Source organism: Oryzias latipes, chromosome 2 (assembly GCF_053564925.1).
Source record: "Oryzias latipes strain Hd-rR chromosome 2, Olatipes_Hd-rR_3.1".
NCBI classification, from domain to species: Eukaryota; Metazoa; Chordata; class Actinopteri; order Beloniformes; family Adrianichthyidae; genus Oryzias; species Oryzias latipes.
Window position 1 is genome coordinate 20,482,235 of NC_136238.1, and position 25,266 is coordinate 20,507,500.

The 25,266-nt window shown below is 42.3% G+C and overlaps 2 protein-coding genes across 5 annotated transcripts in view; one reads left to right on the plus strand and one right to left on the minus strand.

The window, feature by feature from the left end:
- LOC110016566 (uncharacterized) overlaps window positions 1-25,266 on the plus strand; it is a 173,392-nt gene that overhangs the window by 70,770 nt on the left and 77,356 nt on the right. The gene's annotated exons all lie outside the window — the stretch shown is intronic.
- The window catches only part of LOC101160460 (uncharacterized), an 18,014-nt gene continuing 9,933 nt past the window's right edge, over window positions 17,186-25,266 (minus strand). For 3 of the 4 annotated variants that reach the window (XM_078936002.1, XM_078935994.1, XM_078936000.1), the window contains one exon: window positions 17,186-20,883. In XM_078936002.1, the coding sequence (XP_078792128.1) occupies window positions 18,528-20,651 (2,124 nt within the window). In that variant the 5' untranslated portion in view covers window positions 20,652-20,883 and the 3' untranslated portion in view covers window positions 17,186-18,527. Of the gene's footprint in view, window positions 20,884-21,836; window positions 21,893-25,266 lie in introns of all 4 variants that reach the window. The other variant, XM_078936005.1, reaches the window with a different exon arrangement.

Sequence of the window (25,266 nt, forward strand, 5' to 3'; positions counted from 1 at the left end):
AACACACCTGTACTCTCCTTATGATTGCAGCCACTCCTCTCTACGACCATCCATGGGCATGGATAACCCAAAAAGAAACAGCAGCCGTACAGGTCCACATGCTTTTATCTTTAAACATCTATGGCCTTAAGTCACCAAGTTCCCATCCAAGTGTCACAGGCTCTCACAATTCTGGGTATTTGTATTGTTCTCACTGTCAGATTCTTCTACCAGTAAAAATCTGAATAAATAGTTAACAGCATATGCTACTTATGCAGTTGGTGCTTTACTACCTTCTTAGAAGGCTTGCTTTAAATTCACAGTCCCATTCCCCAATAGACACACACATTCACACATTACAAAATAGTGGCGCCAACCTTAAACGACCAGGACAAAAACAGGATTTAATGTCTTGCCCAAGGACCCTTGGACACTTGGGAAGGCATGGTGGAAATGAGCCTGTTGTTTTTGTCTTCATTTTGGTGTCACTTTCAGACTCAGTAAAGACAGCTGGTGTGATAAAGTCTTCTTCTTGAAGGTTGGTTTCTGGCATGCTGTTCATGCAATTAGTGCATGTTCCTTTTTCTCACCGAACCCGGTTGCACATTTTTTTCCTGCAAACACCTTATGTTACTGAAGGTCTAAATTGTGCTTTAATTAGAATGTTGCTTAGGAGCTCCGTAGGAGCAAGGTAAAATACATCCAAGATGCCAGAACTCGGCTGTCTGGACTTCACATGCCCAACAACTTAAGTTTGGGTCGGCAACCCGCGGCTCAGGATCCGCATGCAGGTCTTTAGCGTTTCCCTAGTGGCTCCCTGGAGCATTTTCAAAAATGTTTGAAATTGTAAAAAGATCGGGGAGAGAAATATATATATTTTTAATATGGTTTCTGTAGGAGGAAAAACAAGACACTAACATTCTTAATGTTTTCCAATACTGTAAAAATGTGTAGAATATATATTGTAACGCCCAGCAGGTACGTCGCTTGCAGCGGGCAAAACGGGAGCCAAGCTGTCAACAAGTTAAGCTGTCAATCAACTGGCTGTGCTGGAGAGCTGCCATGTCCCATACACCGCACGACTCCGAACAGTCTCAGAGAGAAGGAACCTGAAAGAGAAGCTGAGGGGACATTCCCTTTTCCAACATAACAAGCCCAATTATTTTGAACACACATCACATTGAACATTGAACAGGTGTCATCAACCTCTCCCCCTTCCACACTCATGGTGCAACATCAAGAAACAACATAACAGGAAGAATAAACTAAGGTGGAACAACAAAACTGCAATATGAAAAGAAACGTGGGCAAACAGAAACGCTTATGCTGAGCCCTAATTAGATCAGGAGACCGCATCCCATAATCCCCTGCTACTAACAGACCTAAAATACAAATGACCGCCACTACAATATTAAATTTCAACATTTCTGTCAACAAAGATTTGAGTCATAGCCTGTGACACACATTTCTACCAGCAGATGTTTTTTTTTTTTTTTTTTTTTTTTTACTTTTACCGTCAGTTCCGTGCATTGCTTGATGAAGTTGAAAGCGAATATTCTGATCTCCTGCTACACAACAAAGTCCGATGGCTGTCCAGGGGTGATGTTTTGCGTCACTTTGTTGTCTGTTTCGAACACGTGAAAACATTCCTGAAAAGCAAAGACCTGAACTACCCGCAACTGGAAGATACTGAGTGGCTCGAAAAGCTGCACTTTTTGGTGGATATGACTGTGACAAGCCACCTAAACGAGCTGAATGATAGTCTCCAGGCGCCGCAAAGGATAAAAGTTTTTTTATCATTCGAGCGCAAGCTGACTGTCTTTGCCAGAGATGTACAGCGAAAGAAGAGGATGCTGCTGCGTTTTACGCTTTCACTGACTTGCTTGGCATTTGCACAAAAATCAAGCTTAACTGTATTAATTTGATTTGATATACTTTACCTTTTCAAAAAGCTCTAGTTTGCTTTTTTATAAACGCAGGCTACGTTTTATTGCACTCTGTTTAGTTCCCAAAAAGGGGCACGTCATCACGCACGTCCCATTTTGTTGTTTTTTGTTCCAATTTTCAAAAAAAAAAAAAGAACATCAAAAATCGGATTTCTTTATTACATATCTTGAATTTTATCAAAGTCAATATCAATGAAACATAATTCATTGATATTGTAATGAAGTTAAACTTTCATAACAGAGCAGTCACATGACTCGTCGTTCTCCGCAGAATGCACTGCAGGGCAAATAAACATTTAATCGTTAATAATGCTCATTATGTATTTGTAGCAACTTAGTCATTTTTATAGTAGACTAATATAGCTAATACAGATACATATTGCATGTGTTGCCTTCATTATAAGGCTTAAATAGGGCTTTTAATATTTTGCGGCTCCAGACATTTTTTTTTTTTTCGTCCAATTTGGCTCTTTCAACATTTTGGGTTGCCGACCCCTGGTTTAAGTCTAAGAAAACACTTCCACAACTGTTCAGAAATTCTGAATGATCTCTCTCTGTTTCATTAGCTTAAATGAAGCGCTACATACAGATGAGGTGGAGCGTGTGTCACGTATGCTTATTTATCTTGCATCCAGACGGTAGAGGACAAGGGGAATAAAGAAATTCACCAAAAGGAGAGCTAATTAGTATGACTGAAAGAGGAGAAAATGCTCACAACTTCAAAATAAAAGTCTATCAAGATAGACTCATTCTTCTATGTTATCGCCCAGCTCTATTAACAATAATGAAATAGATTCAAACATATATGTTTTTAATCTTTTAATTTGGAATAGGTTTCCACTCTGCTGTTCTCATAAGTTTTCTGCTCCACTCTTGACTCCACAAATAGCATGTTCTAGCTCATCCATTAGTATGCCATACTATTCAAAAGCCAGAAGTTCTCATATTTAGTACTGTGATTATTTTTGGTCTGAATAATGCAGATTAAAATCAAAGGTTGAAAAATCTTCAGAACATTCTTTAACTTAAAATCAATGGAAATGCTAATCTTGGGAACTGCAGCTGGAAATAACACTCAGAGAGCTATATGGTAAAAAGCATTTATTTTTAATAATACTCTTGAACATGACCCAATGACATGATTGACAGCAACCTGAAGGGTTGATTTCAGAACAACTTTAGCCCTTGTTCTATCCTCTGGGGTCAAAATGACCCCACCCTTACATTGACGTGTGCTCCTTACCATGGCAAAGGTGGATAAAGGTGGAGAGGATTTCAAGTAATGCATGGTTACCAGTGAAGATCACAAACCATTGAAGAAAAAAGGTCCAGCGCACTGTGTAGTGGGTCTAGATGACCCAACTCCCAATGTTAAAGTGCCTAGGACAGCTAAAAAGTTAAAACAGCAAAGCAATGAGCAACAAAGAGAAAATAAAGACTGAAGGAAGCCAGTGATGTGCAGTCAGGAAAGGCAACATGTAGCTTAAAAATACATATATAAAATAAGATAAATATACTTTTTTATTATCGAAAGTAAAATTCAAATATTATCTTTTAGACATTCTATGATTACTCTTTTCTGTGTGGGGTTTGAACGTTTCTTTGGTTGAAAAGTAGCAAATTTACAAATGTCCTGTTCAAATACATGAGACAGCTGCAGGGGAGGCACCAGCCACCCATGCCTCCCCTGCACCCAGCCTGCGCTGCACACACCGACTGGAACTGCTGCTCATGCATACACTTTACTGTTTCTGTCTTTCTTACATCATAAAAGATGCTTTATGTTTATTATTTACTTCATTTTTCTATTTCTCACCAACTGTCTGAATACATCAGTGCTAGTTTGTGACCCTTTAGTCTTTTTTTATCTGTTAAAAATGCGAATTAGAAATAGGTGAAATAGGGCGCTGGTGGTCTCAGAAAATGCCCCCCCCCCGGCTAAAGAATAAGAGAATTAGTGAAAGCAAGTCAAGTGCAGCTGGCCAGTCATTCTTTAATATTGTTTAGCATCATTTTCTAAATGGAGAACTACGTGTCTAAAAGTAGGAATTTTTTTAGACAGGTCAATGGAAGTGATCTCCATTGAGACAGAGAGACTTTTAAAACTGAAGAAAGAAAGTAGAAACTTCTACAAACAGGTTATCCATGTGTTTCTTCAGAAGGCCATGAGATGGGCATGGGAATGCTGACATGGTGGCACTAGAGGCCGCAGCAATCCTACGCCTTCGATAGTGGGTATGCAGTATGGGGTGCAGGGTGGCTCCTAGCAAAAGGCTCATACTCATCCAACATTTGAGATGGTCAAACTAAAAGTACTGATTAAATGTCAGCCAGAGCAGCTGAACGAGTCCACAAAAAATGTTAATCTTTTGCAGAAATCATGCCAGCCGAGTTGTGTACAGCGCAACTGGGAAATGGTATGCAGGCGCTGTGAGCAACCTGGTCATTTTGCGCAAAAAATGCGATAGAGTAAGAGTTTTCCATCAAACCTCTTCCCAGCCAGGTAATGCTAAACCTCCGTCTTCGGAAAACTAGCAGCCACCAAACCGTGCTGTTGACCCTTTTACACGTGCTGCCACATTAATATTAAATGTTTAAATTAAACTTCATAACAATAACAATTAGTTGTTAGTTGGCTGCTAGTAATTCTGAAGCTGGGGTATCTATGGTGCACTGGGATTCTGTCCTCTGTTCTCATAACCTTCTCCTCTCCTCTATTTGATCATTTAGTTATCCATGCCTCTGTTTGGTGCAGTCCAATTCATGTACTGTCCTCTTTTCCCACTCTGCTCCAGGGTGCTTCCAGATTCCAATTGGCTCATCTGTGCTCCTGTACCTGACCGTGTGCCTCCTCTCTGGCTTGCCTCTACTACTACTGCTCCTACACCTGTCAGTGGATAATGCCTCTGGCTCATCTCACGCCCCCAGCCGTCCCCCAACATCATCTGGATGAAGCTCATCTGCTGGACTTTAAATATGTAGTTGTAGTGTTAGATAAGTTAATTTGTCTCTATGAGTTCTGGTAAATCCCCTTTCCGTCCTGAAGGAGGATCCCTCCTTTACAGTATGTGGGCCCTTACCAACAGGTTTTTTGCTAACCACGCCCTCATTCCTCATAATGCCATATCCAGTGTGTTTCAATATGTTGAGTTCCAGACATGGATGAACACAATAAATTTTCATAGTATTCTACTGAAAAATACAAGAGTTATGACGGTAAATATATAAACCTATATAGAAAGATATAGTTATAGGGCGGCAGTTTAGCTCAGGCGGTATAGCAGGTCGTCTAACAACTGAAGGGTTGGCGGATTAAACCCTGCTCTCCCCAGCCAGCTGTTGCCCTCCCAAGCGTGGCCAATCTGTAGCTCACCGCTCCCCCCAAGGGATGGGTCAAATGTGGAGAACAATTTCCCCATTGTGGAATGAATAAAAGTAAATAAAAAATAATTTAAAAAAACAGTACGCCGCATTTGGTAGCTCGCCACATGCACACCATTTAAAATCTACAACTTGTAATTGCAAAAATGTTTTCAAAGTAGCTTACCATTAATGCGTAAGAAGTTACGAGATCGACAAAAATCCCAGTTTACATTACGTTTGTCTGTAATATCCTCAACACAACAAAGACCAAGGAACTGGTGGTGGACTACAGGAGGAAAAAAACAGATATTCAGCCACTGTCTATTGGTGGGGATTGTGTGGAGAGGGTGGCTGCTTTCAAGCTCCTGGGCGTCACCATTGAGCAGGACCTGACCTGGGGCACCAACACCACTGCTCTGGTGAAGAAGGCCCAGCAGAGACTGTATTTTCTCAGGCTTTTAAAGAAAAACAAACTGAATGAGAAACTGCTAGTGTCCTTCTACCGCTGCTCAATAGAGAGCATTTTAACGTACTGTGTTTGTGCCTGGTTTTTCAGTTGCACAGCTGCGGCTAGGACAGCTCTCCAGAGAGTCACCACGAGAGCCCAGAAGATCATTGGCTGCCCTCTCCCATCCCTGGAGGAACTGTACAGTTCCCGCTGCCTAAAAAAGGCTCAAAACATTCTGCTGGATCCATCAGACCCCGGACATTCCCAGTTTGAACTGCTGCCTTCAGGCAGAAGATACAGGACAATTAAAACAAGGACAAACAGATTAAAAAACATATTCTATCCGAGAGCCATTTTGGCCTGAAACGCTGCTAAATAAAGTTAATTTATTAGGGAAGCGTGCAATAACCGGAGAAGGTGTAACCTCCTTTTTATATTTTTTTGTAAATTTTTAACATATCTTTCTTATATTGTCTTATTTCGCAGTTTTAGTTTTTTTTTTATTCTTACTTGACTTTTTATTCCACCGGAAAAATTGCACTGTAATTTCATTGTACATGTACAATGACAAATAAATATATTAGATATTTCTATATTTCTATTTCTAATATTACATGAGCTCTTTTTTTTTAAATTCAAGATGGCGACCTTTTCCTGAAGTCAAAGGTTGACAAACTCCAGAGGTCGTTGTACACTTGCGCTAGCAACATGTGTGTTGCTAGTGTTTTTTCTTCACATCCCTTCATCGATCTTGTCCTATGTTACATTGTTTTGTTAAGCTGGGCAGGGGAATCATATATTTAATTTTCACGACATTCCAATAAAAAATGTGGAAGCTAGCAACGGTTGCGAATTCGCCACGGACACGCCGTTTAACATCTAGAACTTCTAATTCCAACATTTTGTCTACAGCATCTAGCTATGGATGCCTGAGAAGTTACAAGACGATCGCTAAAAATCCCTAGAACGAGTTTTTGTTTGTATATTTGTCAGTATGCTGCCTTTTCCCAAGGTCAAAGGTCAACGACACTTCTGTGGTGTTTGAAAACTGGAGCTGGCAGCAAGCGTGTGCAATGTCGTCAAAATTGCTCAAACAAAAGTGTAATTTTCCCATATTGTGGAAAAACAGAAAAACACCAATTCTCAGAGTTCACCACAAAATGGCCGCCAAGCCGCAGGTCGTGTAGCCGTCCCATTAGGATTTCAAATCTTTCTTGGGATATCCCCAACACGTGTGTTTTGGTTTCGTAGCTGTATTTTGAAATCATTTTTGTTTCCGTCCCACACGCAATTTTCGGCCCATTCAATTTTTATGCAGGACTGCCGTGATGTCATCATCTTCAGAAAGGTGACGTTGACTTTGTGGAAACTGTATCCTTTTTTTATCCTTTTTATCCTATTTTTAATTTATCCTAGGTGTGTGAACCTTTTGGTGAATTTTCAAGTATGCGGCAGGGGTCAAATTTTCGCTGAAAGGTGCCGAAATCTTTCAAACTGCGAAAACAATATGGTCCATGCAGTCAGTGACTGCTGCTGTGTGGCATAATAATGCTTTTGGACTGTTTCATGTATTTATAATGTCCACATAAAGAAAACAGTCAGAAAATAATCATACACAATTGGTTTTATATTATGTCCCTTTCTTTTAGAAGCCATGTCTGCTTTCATGTTGTGTTTATGGATTTGCAAATTTATAAGGGGGTTATTTTGTAATTCAACATTTGGTCATTTGCACTTGGATTTGCTTTTGTGCTTCAGGAATCTGTAATTTGTTTTGTGATTTGCTGTTGTGTTACAATATTTGTTCATTTGTATTGGGAATTGTATTTTAAATGTAAGCTTGTCTTGCACCTCAGATTCACAACAGCAGGAACACAAACACCAATGTATGCCATCACACATTTTGTTTCTGGAGCTTTTTCTGTGAGTTTTTTTTTCTATGAATAAGGCCACGGACAGATCATCAGTGTCCATGAAACCATGAAACCATGTAGAGAATCTATGAGGAAGAAGAACATCCTCCTGAGAGGTGTTCCAGAAAGCAGGGTATATCACATACCAAGCAAAGTTTAAGACTTAATTAGTTGATATGCGCCACTTTTGGTTCCAAAACCAGCGATTATGTTGGTGGTTTGTAAGTTACTGAGCATGGCGTGCTCTTTTAATCACCATCCAGTGGACGCAGAAGCACAAAATATACAAGGCTTTTTTTTTTGCCATGATAAGTATTAGTATAGTATATTTTTGACATAAGTCCATGTATCCATATGCTGTCTTAAGGCCCGTACACACCGAGATGAATATTCGCCAGGCTATTCGCCAGCGTTTTTCGCCACGTTTTTTGTGTTCACACCCAGGCGATTTTCGCTGATGATGAGCTGAGCGAACATGCAATTTCATTCCCTGACATTAGATGGTGCTTAATGTAAACAGAAATACTCGTGTAAACAAGGTGGCGCCGTGCAACTTTACGCTTCTTAGACGCTTTTCACTCAGAAGAGAGCAAGTATTTACACGCTTGTCAGAATCATACAAAGAAAACATGAATATTTCAAGCACCAGTTGCTCCAACTAGTGCTTGAAATATTCATGTTTTCATGTCCGTCATTTCTTTGCGGCAGTGTAGACGCTACTTGGCGTATATCTTCTTCGCTGGTATATGTGCTCAGAAAGACAGTTTGATGTCTGAGCACCCCCTAGTTGTGTTTTACTGTAACTTCAGAAGCTCCAGACATGTGTGCAAAAGCGCCGTTCTCATTGGTCGTATAGTTTGACGCGGCGCGTCAAACAAACAAAAAAAAAAAAAAAAAACGAACCCGAGGCGTTTTTTTTAAAAATTACGCTGTGCACACTCACATTGGTGCCCTTTGTTCAGTTATGAGGCCTTAGACGTCGGCGAATATCGTGCGCGAAATTCGTCCCGGTGTGTAGGGGCCTTTATTCTGAAGAATTTTAATAAAAGAGCGATACTGTTTTACAAAAGACTTATTTATTCCACAAAAACTTTGAAACGTTGCATCCTCCCACTCTTTTTCCAGCAAATAATTAAAATCTTTTTGACCAACTGCACACTTAATGGATTAAATACAAGTATAAATTTATAATTGAGAGTAATTATAATGGCATCAACCAAACCAAGGAAGGCTGCTGGGCCCAGATGGCATCAGCAGCCAGACTCCTCAAGGACTGTGCAGATCAACTCTGTGGGATTTTTCTGCTCATCTTCAACATGAGCATCAGTCTGGAGAGAGTTCCGATCCTGTGGAAAACATCCTGCGTGGTTCCAGTTCCCAAGACCGCACGTCCCAGTGAGCCGAACCACTTCAGGCCAGTAGTCCCGACTTCTCATCTAGTGAAGACCATGGAGAGGATCAGCCTGGACCACCTCCAACATCTGGTGACCGACAACATGGACCCGCTGCAGTTCGACTATCGTCCAGGAATAGGTGTGGAAGACGCTGTCATCTACTTGCTGCACAGATACTTTTCCCACCTAGACGACACTAGTAGCACTGTGAGAGTCAAGTTCTTTGACTTCTCCAGTGCTTTCAACACCATCCAACCACCACTGCTGCTCAGGGGGAAGCTGGAGGGAGCTAGAGTCAACAGTAGCCTGGCTGCATGGACCATCGACTACCTCTCCAACAGGCCGCAGTATGTGAGGATTCATGGCTGTGCACTGGGGTGCTGCAGGGTACTGTGCTCTCTCCTTTCCTCTTCACCCTGTATACATCGGACTTCGCACACAACACTGACAGCTGCCACCTCCAGAAGTTCTGATGATACGGCCATTGTCGGGCGGGTATCTCAGGGAAACGATCTGGAGTACCTGGAGGTCATCACCAACTTTGTGGACTGGTGTGTGTGACCGAACGCCCTCTTACATTTGCACCCCAAATGGAGACTGGATTTGATGGAGGTTAAAAATATACAATTCATTAAAAACTTGACACAAGTTCCATAAAAGAGAAGATTAAAATAAACTCAGACAGTTGGACCACACTCCAACACTGCTTGAGGGCGGCGGCAGGGGGGGGGGGGGGGGGGGTCCCCCTTACACAACACCATGTATGGCACCCACCAGCTACCATAAGGATAAAAGGAGGAGGCAGCCACCCTCAGCCAGGTCCAACCACCAAGTTACTAAAATGAGCACAAAACAGTTTAAAAATGGATAAAAACAAGGGTGTCAAGGTTGGTTAAAACATTAAAAACGATGACTAAAAACACTACAAGCAAAAACGCAGTGGCAACTCTGCTGGAAAAAGAAAAGTTAGTTCTCCCCTGGGACAAACACATGTTTTATAAACCCTTATATTACCTCTCATGCCCCAGGGTCAGAACTCATGCCACCACCTGTTAATATAAATAGAATTTAAAATGTTGCAAACTCAAATGCTTAAAAACTTAAGTAAAAGGACTCAAATGATTAAAAGCTTTAGTTAAAAAAGGTCCACATGTCAAGCTCACCCACCAAGGCCAAACCAGGAAACCAGCATCTAGATGGAACTCCCACTGCTGCTATTTATCAGCCTTGCGAGCCAATCACAGCTCAACAGACAGGTGCTGGCCATGAATGTTAAACTATGGAACACCATGAAGGACAAACCACCACCCACAGCCATGTCTGTCACATGTGCTCTGAACCACCTGCACATCAACGCCAGCAAGACGAAGGAGGTGGTGATTGACTTCAGCAGGAAACCACATCTGACTACACCGGTGAACATCCAGGGCTTGGAGGAGGAGACGTGAGATGGACTGAGAGACGTGATGCTGTAGTATCACGAGACCCAGCGAGACGAGTGTGGTGAGTCGACTTGGCGGCGCGTAAGCATTTGAACAAACATTTTCGATCTTGTTTCATTTTTCCGCCATATTAAAATATTTCCAGCAAACTAACATAACCTGTTAAGAGATTAAGCTTCTGTCAGCCTGGAGGACCTGGAGAAATTCATTGACGAGTGTTACTATACCTGCGTCATGGTTAAACCCAAAACCGCCACCACCACCCCCTCCTCCAAGCGTGGACGGCCTGAGGACTCTCCCGGGCCTGCATCCTCTCCAGGCAGCGACGTGAGCGATATTCTGGATTCGATTGATAAAAAGCTCTCCAGCTTTGATTGCCACCTCAATTTGCTGGAGATCCTCCATAGAGAATTTCAAGGTCTGTGGGAGTCTCTGGAATTCAGACAGCAGCAGGTGCGGGGGCTCGCAGCAGAGAACCAGGCCCTCAGAGAGACCGTCAAGACTCTGGGCAATGACACCGCCCGTCTCTCAGAGGAGAACCGATCCATAAAGGAAACCCTCCTGGATCTTCAGTCGAGGAGCATGAGGGACAGTCTAGTGATCGCGGGGATTCCAGAGGAGGCAGGAGAAGACCCCGAGGCCACTGTGAAGTCCTTTTTGGAGGCCCACCTGAAGCTCCCCAAGGAGGAGGTGCAGAAGATCTCTTTCCACAGGGTTCACCACCTCGGAGGAAGAAGGTCCGACCACCAGCGCCCGTGTCCTATTGTTGCTAAATTCGAACATTTCAAACAAAAGGAGCTGGTGAAGGGCCGAGGTCCGGAGCTGAAAGGAATGCATTACAGCGTTAATGACCAGTTCCCGGCAGAAATCCTCTGTAGAAGGAAGATCCTGTTCCCGCTGAGGAGGAAGCATCTTGCTGCTGGTTCAAGAGCGATTGTGGCCGTTGACAAATTATACGTGGACGGCCGGCTGTTCCGGGACCCGGAGATCACCTGGCTGTGCTGAAGGCTTTCAGATCCGCGCTGAGAACATCTGCGCTGCCCAGAACAAACCCGCTAAACTAACTTCAATGAATGGAAAACCGGATCATCAATAATCCACACCTCGATCTCAGGAAAACAGTCTTTTTTTCTCTCTCTTCACCTCAGTCCCACTCATGTTTCTGTTGTTGTTTTGTTGTTGTTTTCGTTTTCCCTTCTCTTTTTATCTTTCCTTTCCTCTCCCCCCCCCCCTCCCCCCCTCCTCATATGTAAATCACCTGGAAGCAACTCATCCTCGGTAAGTATTTATTTATGCACGGAACGGGCGCGCGCACACACAAGCGCACACATGGGCGTGCACATGCAATCCCGCACACACACGCCGACATACTGCAAACACCTCACACAGGCTCTCATAGGACGCACGCGACACGCAGCTCACATAGCCAGAAAACGTTCATGAGCACACATGCACAGCGCTTCTCAATGCGGGCACGCGCACACGGACTGGCATACACGCATTACTTAGCTTTACACCTTTTCAGTCAGAGCAGTTATGAACAGTCTTAACATCGTTAGCTGGAATGTGCGTGGACTTGGCTCTGAGCCAAAGAGACTGAAAGTGTTAAATCACCTGTGTGGTCTAAAAGCAGATATAGCTCTACTGCAGGAGACCCATTTATCTAATTCTTTGAATCACCTCATGTGCTGCTTACAATTTCCAGTTATATACTCTGCCAGTTACAACTCCAAACAACGAGGAGTTGCTGTTTTAATTAATAAAAATCTTAATTTTACTCATAAGGATACAGTTACTGACCCAGAAGGCAGATTTGTAATCATTAATATATCCATTCAGAATAAGGACTTTTGTATTAGGGCTGGGAATCACTGGGTACCTCACGATACGATACGATTTGCGATACATTGCTCACGATAACGATACTATCACAATATGGCGATAATGCGATAATCGATATATCTCGTCTCTAACAACTCACGATATATCAAACTTTAAGAAAGAAGAACTTTAAAAACAGCTTTTTGGAAAATATTTCCCCATTTATTTTTTAAACACCATGATAATAAACAACTTGTGTCCTATTTGGTGTAATGAATAACAGACTTTTGTGTAACATTGCTGAAATCAGTAATATTCTGTCTTTGACAAACAATGACAATTTTCATTTGGAAATATCTGTCAAATTCAGTTTAAACAATAGTGAACATCAACAGCAGTGTCATTATTTAGTACAAAATTGCTGTAAACAGGATAAAAAATGAATAAGTCAAGTAGCTGCCAGGCACATTGGTATTAACTTTTGAAAAACAAAGCCATAGCCACTGCTTAATTTAAAATAATATCTGAAAATCAGATATTAATTCTGTGAACAAATTATAGTGTCTTTGTTAAAAAAATAAATGACACCATTTAGTGCAAATGTGGTGTAGACAAAAATAAAATTCTCACAGAAAAATAAAAATCAAGTAGCTATGAACTTTCCTTTAAGTTTTTAAGACATAAACTGCTTTCAAAATAAATTACCAGGGATAAAATACATTAAAAAAACTTGAAGTGCATCTAAAAGTTAATGTCTTTGTGAACAAGAACTTTGTGAAAAGCTGCATGTGATCTATGTTTATGTTCATGTTTTTCTGGAGAGAAAAACATGAACATAAACATATTTAGCATCAAGACGCGGCTCATCTACCTCTGCTTTGAGGAGAAGGGGGGTCTAAGGGGTGGATGCCTCTCTTTCTTCCGTTTCCATCTCAGCCGTAGCTCTGGTCTGGACGTACAGTACAGGGATCCTTTCTTCAGTATTTCCGAGAGGGAATGTCAAAGCGTGGCTCTACTGCATTCAATAAAAACCCAAATCCCTCGTTCTCCACCGCGCTGCAGGGGCCGTTTTCCGATTGTTATTGCCGCTGCTCTGTCTCTCAGAAGACGGCGCTAGCTTCGTCTGGAAAAAAGTATCCACGTCGGGCTGTGTCGGCTTCAGGCAGCAGCAGCCACAGCTTTCTCACACAACTCCGGGTGATGCAGCTTCAATGCTGCCGGCGCGTCTTTTAACTTGCTGCCGTCGCTTCTCATTGTTTTCCCGCTCCGCCATCTTTGTTTGAATGTGTGTTCTCATTCGTCCGCCCGCAACAACCAATCTCGCAACGAGCGCCCCCTATCCAGCCTCCAAGGAATTGTCTTACCAAAGGATGGTTAATATAACGTTTTACAGGGTTTTAAAAAGTAAATAAAAGGTCGATACTTGATGAAGACGTATCGATAATCGATCGCGGGACTAAATATCGCGATATATCACCATATCGATATTTTGGCACACCCCTATTTTGTATAGCGAGTGTTTACGGCCCTAATGTTGACGACTCTTCCTTCTTTCACAGATTCTTCATCTCACTCTCAGTTCACTCTGACTCCACAATCATTATAGGAGGAGACGTCAACCTTGTTTTGGACCCTGAACTTGACAGACTCAGCACAGCAGCAAACCAGCGTACATGGCGGTCTGCAAGTATTCTAAAGCAGTACATGAACGATCTGGATCTCTGCGACGAGTGGCGCTCATGTCACCCAAGCACTAAAGGGTTCACCTTTTTCTCTCCAGTTCACCACTCACACTACCGTTTAGACTATTTATTAATCAGTAACTCTCTTTTAAAAAATATTCAAAGTTCCAATATCCATCCAATTATTATCAGTGATCATGCACCAGTCTCTGTAAATATTTCTAGGGAAATATCCACACCCTCAGGTACAACCTGGAGGTTTAATACGTCTCTGTTAAAGGAGTGGTACCCCTCCCATGGTTGCCGTATGGAGTGGGTCCCCCCTCTTTCGGTTTTATTTGCACCTTAGACATGTAGGGCCCTTGGCAGGGGGGGGTGCTTGGACATCACTGCCAGCAAGCAGCGGATGTCCTCCTAGCACCCTACCTGCCAATTTTAACCGCACCTTACACATTTAGGGCCCCTTGGTGGGGGGGGGGGGGGGGGGGGGGTGAGGGGACATCACTGTGAGTGGGGACATCACTGTGAGTAATCAGGAGATGTCCCCTCAGTGCCCTACCCGCCAATTTTAACTGCACCCCCCTTAGTACACACCCCCCCCCCTCAAAATATACACTCCAACATAAAACACACACACATGCACACACACACCCTCACAAACACGCACACACATTTTGCAAGGAAGGTGGGACCTAGGACCATCTGTCCCCTACCCCTTCCCTGGTGGGGGGGTACGGGTCCCTTGGCGACGTCTTCTGTGTCACCTGGGTGCCGGTCTCCTGGGCCCGGCGGTGCTCTCTCCGCTCGGGGGGGGGTCACAATACACCTGAGCCGGGGGGTGTCCGTGTCCCTGGGGGTGGGTTCTGGTCCTTGCCCCTGGGCGCTGGGCCCCGCCAAACTTCCAACAGTGGCTGAGCCTGGTCGGGCCATGTTTACAACACCCCTTGTGGGCCCCCCTTTTTCCCCATGGTGCTCCCCTCCGGGGTGGGGGTGGCTGGCCCCTGCCTTGCTCCTCCCTGGGCCACCGTGGGCCAGGTGGGTGGCTGCCTGGAGTGCGGAGCGGGTCTCCCTTGGGGGGTCCTGGCTCGTACCTGGGGTTGGGGTGGGGGGATGCCCGGAACTCCTGGGTGGTGATGGGGTGCTCGTCTGGGGCTGTGGGTGCCCTTCTCGGGTGGGGCCCTGCGTTGGGCTCTTCCGGCGCGGCGGTTTCTTTGGTTGGGCTGGGGCGCCGCTCTCTTTCCCCTGTGCTTCCCTGGTCTCTGGCTCTGGGGGCCTTGCGGCGGTCCTGCTCGTCCTGGCCTGGGTGGCGGATTTGGTCGCCCGGGGGGCGGTTGTCCCCTGCCTGCTGCTGTATGGCGTTGGGGGGTTCCAGCTGCTGCTGCTGCTAAGGCGGGGGTCTGGGTGGGGGGGTGGCTGGGCGCTCATCCTCCTTCTTTTCATTCCACCATCCATTTTAGAAGAACATAAACACTCACCTGAGCACAGGTGTTAGCTCACCTTTGCACTAATAGTTTGCATGATTGAATGAATGAAAGATTTCACACTAGTTGGTTTAAAGGCATAGGTATGCGTGTGTGAACACTATCTGTTTTGTGTACATGTTGACATGTGGACATTTTTGCAGCTAGCAGGTATGTTGATAACATTTTAGTGTGTGTGTGGACAGGCCCCGCCCTTTTTGTACTACATTTGAACCTTACCGTAATGAGAAACAACCAGTAAACCTGTCTGCTCTATGCTGCTTCATGGTCTTACCCCCCCCTCTCACTATCACCCCCCCCCCCCCTCTCTCTCTAACGTCCCTCTCTCTTCTTCCCCTCTTTCCTTTTCCGTCCGGTCCAACACCAAAGATTTTCAAACATGATTGAAATTAATAAAGTTTGGCGTCAATTACAAAAGGGGTTTATCCAGACATACCTTTGGTTTGTCTGAAGATTAATAACCCCTCTTGTTAAAGTAAAATATGTCCAACACAAGAGGCCCTCATCTGTCTGCCCAGATGTTGGACTGGACAAGTTAAAAAAAAAAAAAACATCCAGGGCTTGGACATCAAGGTCGTGGAGGACTACAAGTACCTGGGTGTTCACCTAAACAATAAACTGGACACACAACACGAATGCCCTGTACAAGAAGGGGCAAAGTCGTCTCCACCTGCTCAGAGGACTGTGGTCCTTTGGGGTATGCAGGACACTACTAAGAACTTTTTATGACTCTGTCGTGGCTTCGGCCATCCTTTATGCAGTAGTCTGCTGGAGCAGTGGAAGCTCGGAGGGAGAAAGGAAGAGACTGAACAAGCTGGTCAGACGGGCCGGCTCTGTCCTAGACTGCTCCCTGAATTCCATCGAGGAGGTGGGTGAGAAGAGGATATTAGCCAAGCTGACATCAATCATGGACAACCCCTCTTACCCACTGTATCAGACTGTTTCAGACCTCAGCTTTTCCTTCAGTGGCAGACTGCTGCACCCACGATGCAAAAAGGAACGCTACCGCAGGTCCTTCATCCCACCTGCCATCAGGCTGTTCAACACCAGCCTAAGTAAATAGTTTTGCGTTTTTTTATTTCCACTGTACCAAAACTGTATATACAGATGACCTCTATATCCTTGTACATCTCTTTCCGTTTATTTTTCAGAACACTTGTATATATTCTTTCAAAATGTGTATTTGATTTTAACTTGTCATTACTGTCTGTACATACTTGTGCCAAACTCCATGCTACTGTGACAAGGAAATTTCCCATTCGTGGGATTAATAAATCTAATCTAATCTAATCTAATCTAATCATTTACACATGAATGTATGGATATCAATCTTTTTTTACTTGTAACTTTTTGTTTTCTAGTATTGGTTTATTTTACATTTTAGTCATTTCGGGAATCTACAAAGGTTATTTGCATAGGGAGCCTTGCCTGCTCTCTATGATGACTCCCTACCCTTAACCTGCACCTGGATCAGTTTCCACGTGGCCACAGCAAAGGAGAAGAGGGTTGGCATCATGAAGGTATGTTTCCAGTGTCTGCGGGGCCTCAGGCTCAGTCCTGAGATAGCCAGTGACTAATCAATAACCTGTGTCCTCCACAACATAGCCCTGCTGAAAGGAGAGAAGCCCCACCTTCTGTGCGGCTGATCACACATATGACACAATTATCAAAGACTTGACTTGTCAGAATCCCTTTAATAAAGGTGCTCACAAAACATTTCTGAAAGAATATTTTTATTTTCAGAAAGAAAAAAGAGAAAATACATCTGTATTGATTACATTACATAGGCCTGAACATGCAACAGATTCATCTTCAAATACATTACACAGATTAGATTACAGTAAATATCCTAAACAGTTATATAACATAAGCCTGCATGGCGCACTAGTTAAACAATGACCGCTCATCCTGAAAGTCTTTGAGTGACAACAATTATGCTTGGAATTAAAATATATTAAAATATATTAAAGATAAAAATATAATATAAAAATATAAAATATATAAATATAAAATATATTTAGAAATGGTTTCAAGATTCTGTTAGTTACAGACACAAAATGACTTTACAGCCCTACACAGCTCATTATATGTATTAAGATATTAAGAAATTCACAGTCAATATTTTTTTGATTGCTCTGAAGTGTTACTGTTTTTTGATGTGGTTAATTACAGCACTCTAAATCTGAAGGTTGATTTATGTTTTTTAACACATTTTTGATGGTATTTTGATCATTTTCAGCACCACAATGTCACAAACTTAAAAGAAAATACCTAAAAATAAAACTTTTTACAGCAATATAAGGTTAAAAATATGAGCGATTAATATAGATTAATTAAAGGCCACGATTGATTAAGCACAAAAAATTAATCGCATGACAGCACTTGTTAATGGATCTATTTGTCTGCAAGTATGTGCTTCAGAATTGGAGCGGAGGTGGGAGACCTTGTCCCATGGCAGTTGTTGCGTCACAATTATTGAGGTTTTCAAAGCGCAGGTTTTCAATTGCGCCAAATCCACCACAATTTAAATCAAGATATACTCAGAAACACAGTTTTAATCTAAAATTATTTTATAGATGTTCTTCATCATGAAAAAAATGCTTCAAAAACATGTAAAAAAGATCAAAAACACAATTTCCATTGGAGTGAGTTTTTAAAGGCTCAATAAGACCTCGGCAAATGTTTGGAGTTAGATAGCAAATGAGTGTGGGTCCTCTTATTCACTTTTTAAATTCTGATTTTTGGATACGTATGGGATTTTATTACCTGTTAAATACCGGTAATAAAAAAGGGGTTAAATGTTAGTGTACTAATTTAGTGTAAAATTGCAGCCGTTCTTTAAAAAGGAGAAGAAAAAGACTCACAGTATTACGTCTTTCCTATTAAAAGCTTTGTCTTTTCCTCATGAGTCCTCAGCTGAATTTCTTTTGTTTGTTTAAGATGCACATTTTTTTTTACTTAATTCAGAATAACAATATTAGTCTAGAGAAAAGTTATTCTTCTGTAAAAATTCTCGTGTGGTTTGAGAAAAGATACATCACTAAAACCTGTCACTTATTTAACATGAAAAGGACTCCTCTCCTGCATGAATTCTAATGTGTCTTTTGAGACCATATCCATATCTAAAACTTCTATCACATTCTTTACAAGAATAAGGCCTTTCTCCTGTGTGAGTTCTCATGTGTGTTCTGAAATGAGATCTTTGTCTAAAACTTTTATCACATTCTTTACAAGAATAAGGCCTTTCTCCTGTGTGAGTTCTCATGTGTGCTTTGAGATCAGACATTTGAATATAGCTTTTATCACATTCTTTACAGAAGAAAGGCTTCTCTCCTGTGTGAGTTCTCATGTGTGTTCTGAAATGAGATCTTTGTCTAAAACTTTTAGCACATTCTTTACAAGAATAAGGCCTTTCTCCTGTGTGAGTTCTCATGTGTGCTTTGAGAGCAGACATTTGAAAATAGGTTTTATCACATTCTTTACATACAAAAGGCCTTTCTCCTGTGTGAGTTATCATGTGTGCTTTGAGTTCACACATTTGAATAAAGCTTTTATCACATTCTTTACAAGAATAAGGCCTTTCTCCTGTGTGATTTCTCATGTGTATTTTAAGGCCATTTTCAAAAGTAAAACTTGAATTACATTCTTTACACAAAAAAGGCCTCTCCCCTGTATGAATTCTCATGTGTATTTTGAGATTACATTTACGTTTAAAACTTTTTTTACAATCTTTACATGAAAACGGCTTTTCTCCTGTGTGCTTTCTCCTGTGTCTTTCAAGACCAGATACAAAATCAAAACGTGCATCACATTCTTTACAAGAATAAGGCTTCTCTTCTCTGTGATTTCTCATGTGTGTTTTGAAATGAGATATTTGTCTAAAACCTTTATCACATTCTTTACAAAAAAAAGGCTTCTCTCCTGTATGAATTCTCATGTGGATTTTAAGATTACGTTTACTAGTAAAACTTTTATTACATTCTTTACAAGAAAAAGGCCTCTCTCCTGAGTGAATTTTCATGTGCGTTTTAAGATTAGGTTTCTTAGTAAAACTTTTATTACATTCTTTACAAGAAAAAGGCCTCTCTTCTGAGTGAATTACCTTGTGCATATTGAGATTAGATTTACTAATAAAACTTTTATCACATTCTTTACAAGAAAAAGGCCTCTCTCCTGAGTGAATTCTCATGTGCATTTTGAGATTAGATTTACTAATAAAACTTTTATCACATTCTTTACAAGTAAAATCCTTTTCTTCTGTGTGAATTCTCATGTGCATTTTGAGAATAGATTTACGGGTAAAACTTTTTTCACATTCTTTACAGGTAAAATCCTTCTCTCCTGTGTGAGTTTTCTTGTGAGAGCTGTCCACATTTTGGACAGGACGTTTGTCTTTTCTCTTCCTCTGTTCTCTGTTCTTTGGGTGTGTGTGGCCATTTGTAGTTGATAATGATTCTTCATGTTGGTTTCCTTCTTCATCCTGACAATCGTTTACATTAAAGATCTGCTGTTCTTTAAGATCTGCTTCATTGTTCTGATTTTCTTCATGAATAGGAATCTCCATAAAGGTATCAGTCTCCTGCTTCATATCAAGCTGCTCCTCATCCTTGCTGATGCAGAGTTTTTCTTGCTCTTCTTTAACCATTGGAGGTTGTGGTTCCTCCTGCTCCTCTTTAATCATTGGAGGTTGTGGTTCTTCCTGCTCCTCTTTAATCACTGGAGGTTCCGGTTCTTCCTGCTCCTCTTTAATCACTGGAGGTTCTGGTTCTTCCTGCTCCTTTTTAATCACTGGAGGTTCTGGTTCTTCCTGCTCCTCTTTTATCTCTGGCGGTTCTGGTTCGTCCTGCTCCTCTTTAATCTCTGGAGGTTCTGGTTCTTCCTGCTCCTCTTTAATCATTGGAGGTCCTGGTTCTTCCTGCTCCTCATTAATAATTGGAGGTTCTGGTTCTTCCTGCTCCTCTTTAACCATTGGAGGTTTTGGTTCTTCCTGCTCATCTTTAATCAATGGAGGCTCTGGTTCTTCCTGCTCCTCTTTTATCTCTGGCGGTTCTGGTTCTTCCTGCTCCTCTTTAATCTCTGGAGGTTCTGGTTCTTCATGCTCCTCTTTAATCATTGGAGGTCCTGGTTCCTCCTGCTCCTCAATCATTGGAGGTTCTGGTTCTTCCTGCTCCTCTTTAACCATTGGATGTTCTGGTTCTTCCTGCTCCTCTTTAATCAATGGAGGCTCTGGTTCTTCCTGCTCCTCTTTAATCACTGGAGGTTCTAGTTCTTCCTACTCCTTTTCAATCTGTAGAGGTTCTGGTTCCTTTAGTTCCTGTTTAGTCTGTGTAAGTTCAGGATAATTTGTTCCACTCTGAAATTCCTCTGCTAGAGACAGATATCTTCTTCTTTAGTCACCCAATGCTGAGGGAGGACTGTAGGGACACATACACAAGAATGAGCACTGTTATAGTCTTTTGTATTGTTATATTAACGCCACGAATAAATAAAACAACCAAAAACATCCTTTCCATTTCACTGCAACAGTTTAATTTAAATAACAATCAATATAACTTGAATTATACTCTATATGACCCTAGTCTACATGGGAGGCGAACATATAAAATAAAAAGCATAAAGGGATTTATCTCATTCGTTAAATACTTTAAGCAGTCATAAGATTGTTTTAGCATTGTTTTAACATTTATTGCAATTTTCACCTTGTTTTGCGACATGCATATTGCACAGCTGGATATTGCTATAATGATAACTTTGCGATTTATTGTGCAGGCCTACTAAGTACCAAATAAAATTTAAATCACCTCAGTCAGATGTCCTACAGTTTGACATTGAAATAATTCATCTACCATTCATTTTCTGAATCCTCTGAATCCCTTTTGGGATCATGGGAATCCTGGAGTCTAAAACCATCTACCAGAGATGTGGACTTGAGTCACATGACTTGACTAATCATTATGATGACTTTAGACTCAACTAGGACTTTTACAGCCGTAACTTGTGATTTGACTCTGACTTAAGCCTCCTGACTCGGAAAGACTAGCTATTTTTAACAAACGCCCCAAAAACAAAAAAAAAATGAAAAGTATGTCGACATAGACCCTGATCTCTACTAGTTTTGGGGGTTTCTCTTTTGGCTCCCAAAAACGTTTTATTGCTTCATTCAACTTTTTATCAACAACTATACGAAATATGCACAAAATTAACACGGTACAGTACAGACCAAAAGTTTGGACACATCTTATACAAAGAGTTTTCTTTATTTTTATGACTATGAAAATTGTACATTCATAGTGAAGATTATATATAAAACAAAGAAGTGTGAAACAACTGAAAATATATCATATTTTTGGTGCTTCATAGTAGCTACCTTTTGATTCTCTGGTATTTCTCCAGTTTCTCATGTTCCTTCTTCCTGATGATCCCCTGTACAAGGGTAAGGGTGATAAGAATGAATGTGGTGGTTTTACGGGTATTTGTCTGTTGAGTGTTGTAGGCAAAGTGTATGGGAGAGTGCTGATTAATAGGGTAGTAGAGGTGACTGGGTGTATGATTGGTGAAGAGCAGTGTGGTTTCAGGAGAGGTAGAGGGTGTGTGGATCAGGTGTTTGTTGTGAGACAGGTGTGTGAAAAGTTTTTGGCTAAGGGTAGAGAGGTGTTTCGGGCATTTATAGATTTACAGAAGGCATATGATAGGATTGATAGAGAGGCGTTGTGGGTTGTGTTGAGTATGTATGGTATTGATGGTAGATTGTTGGAAGGTGTGAAGAGTTTTTATAGAAACAGTAGAGCGTGTGTGAGAGTGGGAAATAGCATGAGTGAGTGGTTTCCTGTGAGGGTTGGTTGTGAGGGATGCGTGATGTCTCCGTGGTTGTTTAACGTGTATATGGATGGTGTGGTAAAAGGGGTGAATGAAAGGGCATTAGGTATGGGTGTGAGCATGGTGAATACTGACGGCAGCGAATGGAGTGTGAATTAGTTGGTGTTGGCAGATGATACTGCACTAGTGGCTGACTTAGAAGAGAGTTTGGCACGTCTGGTTGAGGAGTCTGAAAGGGTGTGCGACAGAGAGTGAATGTGGAATAGAGTAAGGTGATGAGGTGTACGCGGTTAAAGGGTGAACGTAGATTGAATGTGGCATTAAATGGGGAGTTTTTGGAAGAGTTAGTGTTTTCAGTATTTGGGTTCGTATGTCTGTGTGGATGGTGAGTTTAGAATGAATGAAGTACGAAAGATATGGGCGGGAATGAAGAGAGTGTTTGAATGTAGGTCACTGGGAAAGGATTCGAAAGGAGATTGAGGGTGTGATGGTGCCGGCAGCGTTATATGGGGCAGAAACATGGAGTCTGAAAGTGGTGGAAAAGAGGAAGCTAAATGTAGTTGAGATGAGATGTTTGAGGAGTATGTGTGGTGTGAGAAATAAAGTAATCCGAGAGAGAACTGGTGTGATGCGAGAGTTGGCCTATAGAGCAGATCAAAAGGCACTGGGATGGTTTGGACATGTTGAAAGAATGGAAAGGGAGCAACTGGTGAAAAAGGTATACGAATCTGATGTGAGTGGAGTAAGAATGAGAGGAAGACCGCGAATGGGATGGACAGAGGGTGTAAAAAGAGCGCTATACCCGGTCATCCTATTTTTCCAACATCATTCAAACCAACTCCAATAATCCAAAAACTTTGTTTTCCACCATAAACAAAATCCTGAAGCCTAATGATAACTCCTCTTTATCATTCACCGTGGCAAAGTGCAACTCCTTCCTGTCCCACTTCCAATCCAAAATCGACACAATCTACAGCTCCCTCACTCCTAATCCAGACTCCCCTCCAGAAACTTCAGCCCCTTCCTCCAGTCTGCAGCTCTCTGAATTCTCTCCAGTCTCCTCTGTGGAAATCCGCAAGCAGTTGATAGCTGTCAGAGCCTCCACCTGCACTCTGGACCCCATTCCCTCCACCCTTGTTAAAGATTGCTGTCCTATCATCTCTCCACTCATCACAACAATAATTAACTCTTCACTGTCCTCTGGTACCGTGCCCCAGTCTCTCAAGCTGGCAGCTATAACCCCCATCCTGAAAAAACCTGGTCTTGACCCTGACAATATTGCAAATTTCCGTCCCATCTCCAACCTGCCATTTCTGTCCAAAATACTTGAACGAGTGGTTGCCTCCCAGCTAAAATCACACTTAAACTCAAATAATCTGTTTGAACCCTTTCAATCTGGTTTTCGGCAACAACACAGCACTGAAACAGCTCTGCTCAAAGTCTCAAATGACATCCTCCTCTCTTCCGACTCTGGACAGCTCTCCATCCTCATTCTCCTGGACCTCACTGCAGCATTTGACACCATCAGTCACTCCATCCTGCTCTCCCGTCACAAGAACGGTCTCAACATTACCGGCTCTGCTCTATCCTGGCTTCAGTCCTACCTCACAAACCGTCAACAGTTTATCAAGGGAAACAATTGCTCATCCTCCACAGCTACTCTGTTGCAAGGTGTTCCCCAAGGTTCAGTGCTTGGCCCATTCCTGTTCATCCTTTACCTCATTCCCCTTGGTGACATCATCCGACAACATGGCTTAAATCTCCACCAAATCCATCAGCTCCACCACTTATTTCACACTTACCCGCTGTCTAACAGACATCAAAACATGGCTTGAAAACAATTTCCTCAAACTCAACTGTGATAAGACAGACATAATCATAATTGGCCCCAAAACCATCACAAAACCCATACAAGATTTTCAGTTAAATTTCATTAACACCACGCTTTCTTCATCACCAGTCATCCATCACCTTGGGTTTCTCTTTAACACAAATCTATCACTTGAACAACATGTTAATCAAATCACTCGGTCTGCCTGTTTTCACCTGAAAAATATTGCCCGCCTCCGTTCATCCCTCTGCTTTGCTGCTGCTGAAACCCTCATTCATGCTTTTATTACTTCCCGGTTAGATTATTGCAATAGCATACTCCTTAGTACACCCTCCAGAATAATAAACAAGCTGCAATACATTTAGAACTCTGCTGCCCGTCTGCTCACACACACCCGCTCTCGTGAACACACCACCCCCGTCCTTCAAGACCTTCACTGGCTCCCCATCGATCAGCGTATCAAATTCAAAGTTCTCCTCATCACTTTCAAAGCCCTTCATAACCTGGCCCCAACATACCTCACTGATCTCCTCCAGCGTCACACCCCTTCCCGCTCTCTGCGCTCGTCCAATGCTAACCTTCTGTCTCTCCCCTGTCGGACCAAGCGTAGAAATTGGGGAGATAGAGCCTTCTCCATTGCTGCTCCAACCCTATGGAACACTCTGCCCCAACATCTCAGAGACTGCACTGACCTCCCAGTTTTTAAAAAAAATCACTTAAAACTCATCTTTTTAAAATAGCTTTTAATCTTTAATCTGTCTTCTATGTTTTTAATAGTATTTTTATTGGATTATCTCTGTTCTTTTAACTGTTTGTGCTCATGTGTCGTAAAGCATCTTTGTGTGCCATTTAAAGCGCTATACAAATAAAATTTATTATTATTATTATATGCAAGATGGATGACTGTGGTGCAGGGGAGAGAGGCTGCTCAGGACAGGGATGGGTGGAGTTTGTGCATAAATGAATGGATGGGTGTGGTAGAGGTCTGGCCTTGGTATGAAGTGGCAAGGGGAAACCAGCCTTGACTGAGGCCCTGCTGTGGAGGTGCCCACACTGGTCTGTGCAGCTGACCCTGGTGCAGTGTGATGTGGCTTAGAGGCAGGCCTTAGACCAGTCTCTCACACACACGCACGCACACACACGCAAACAC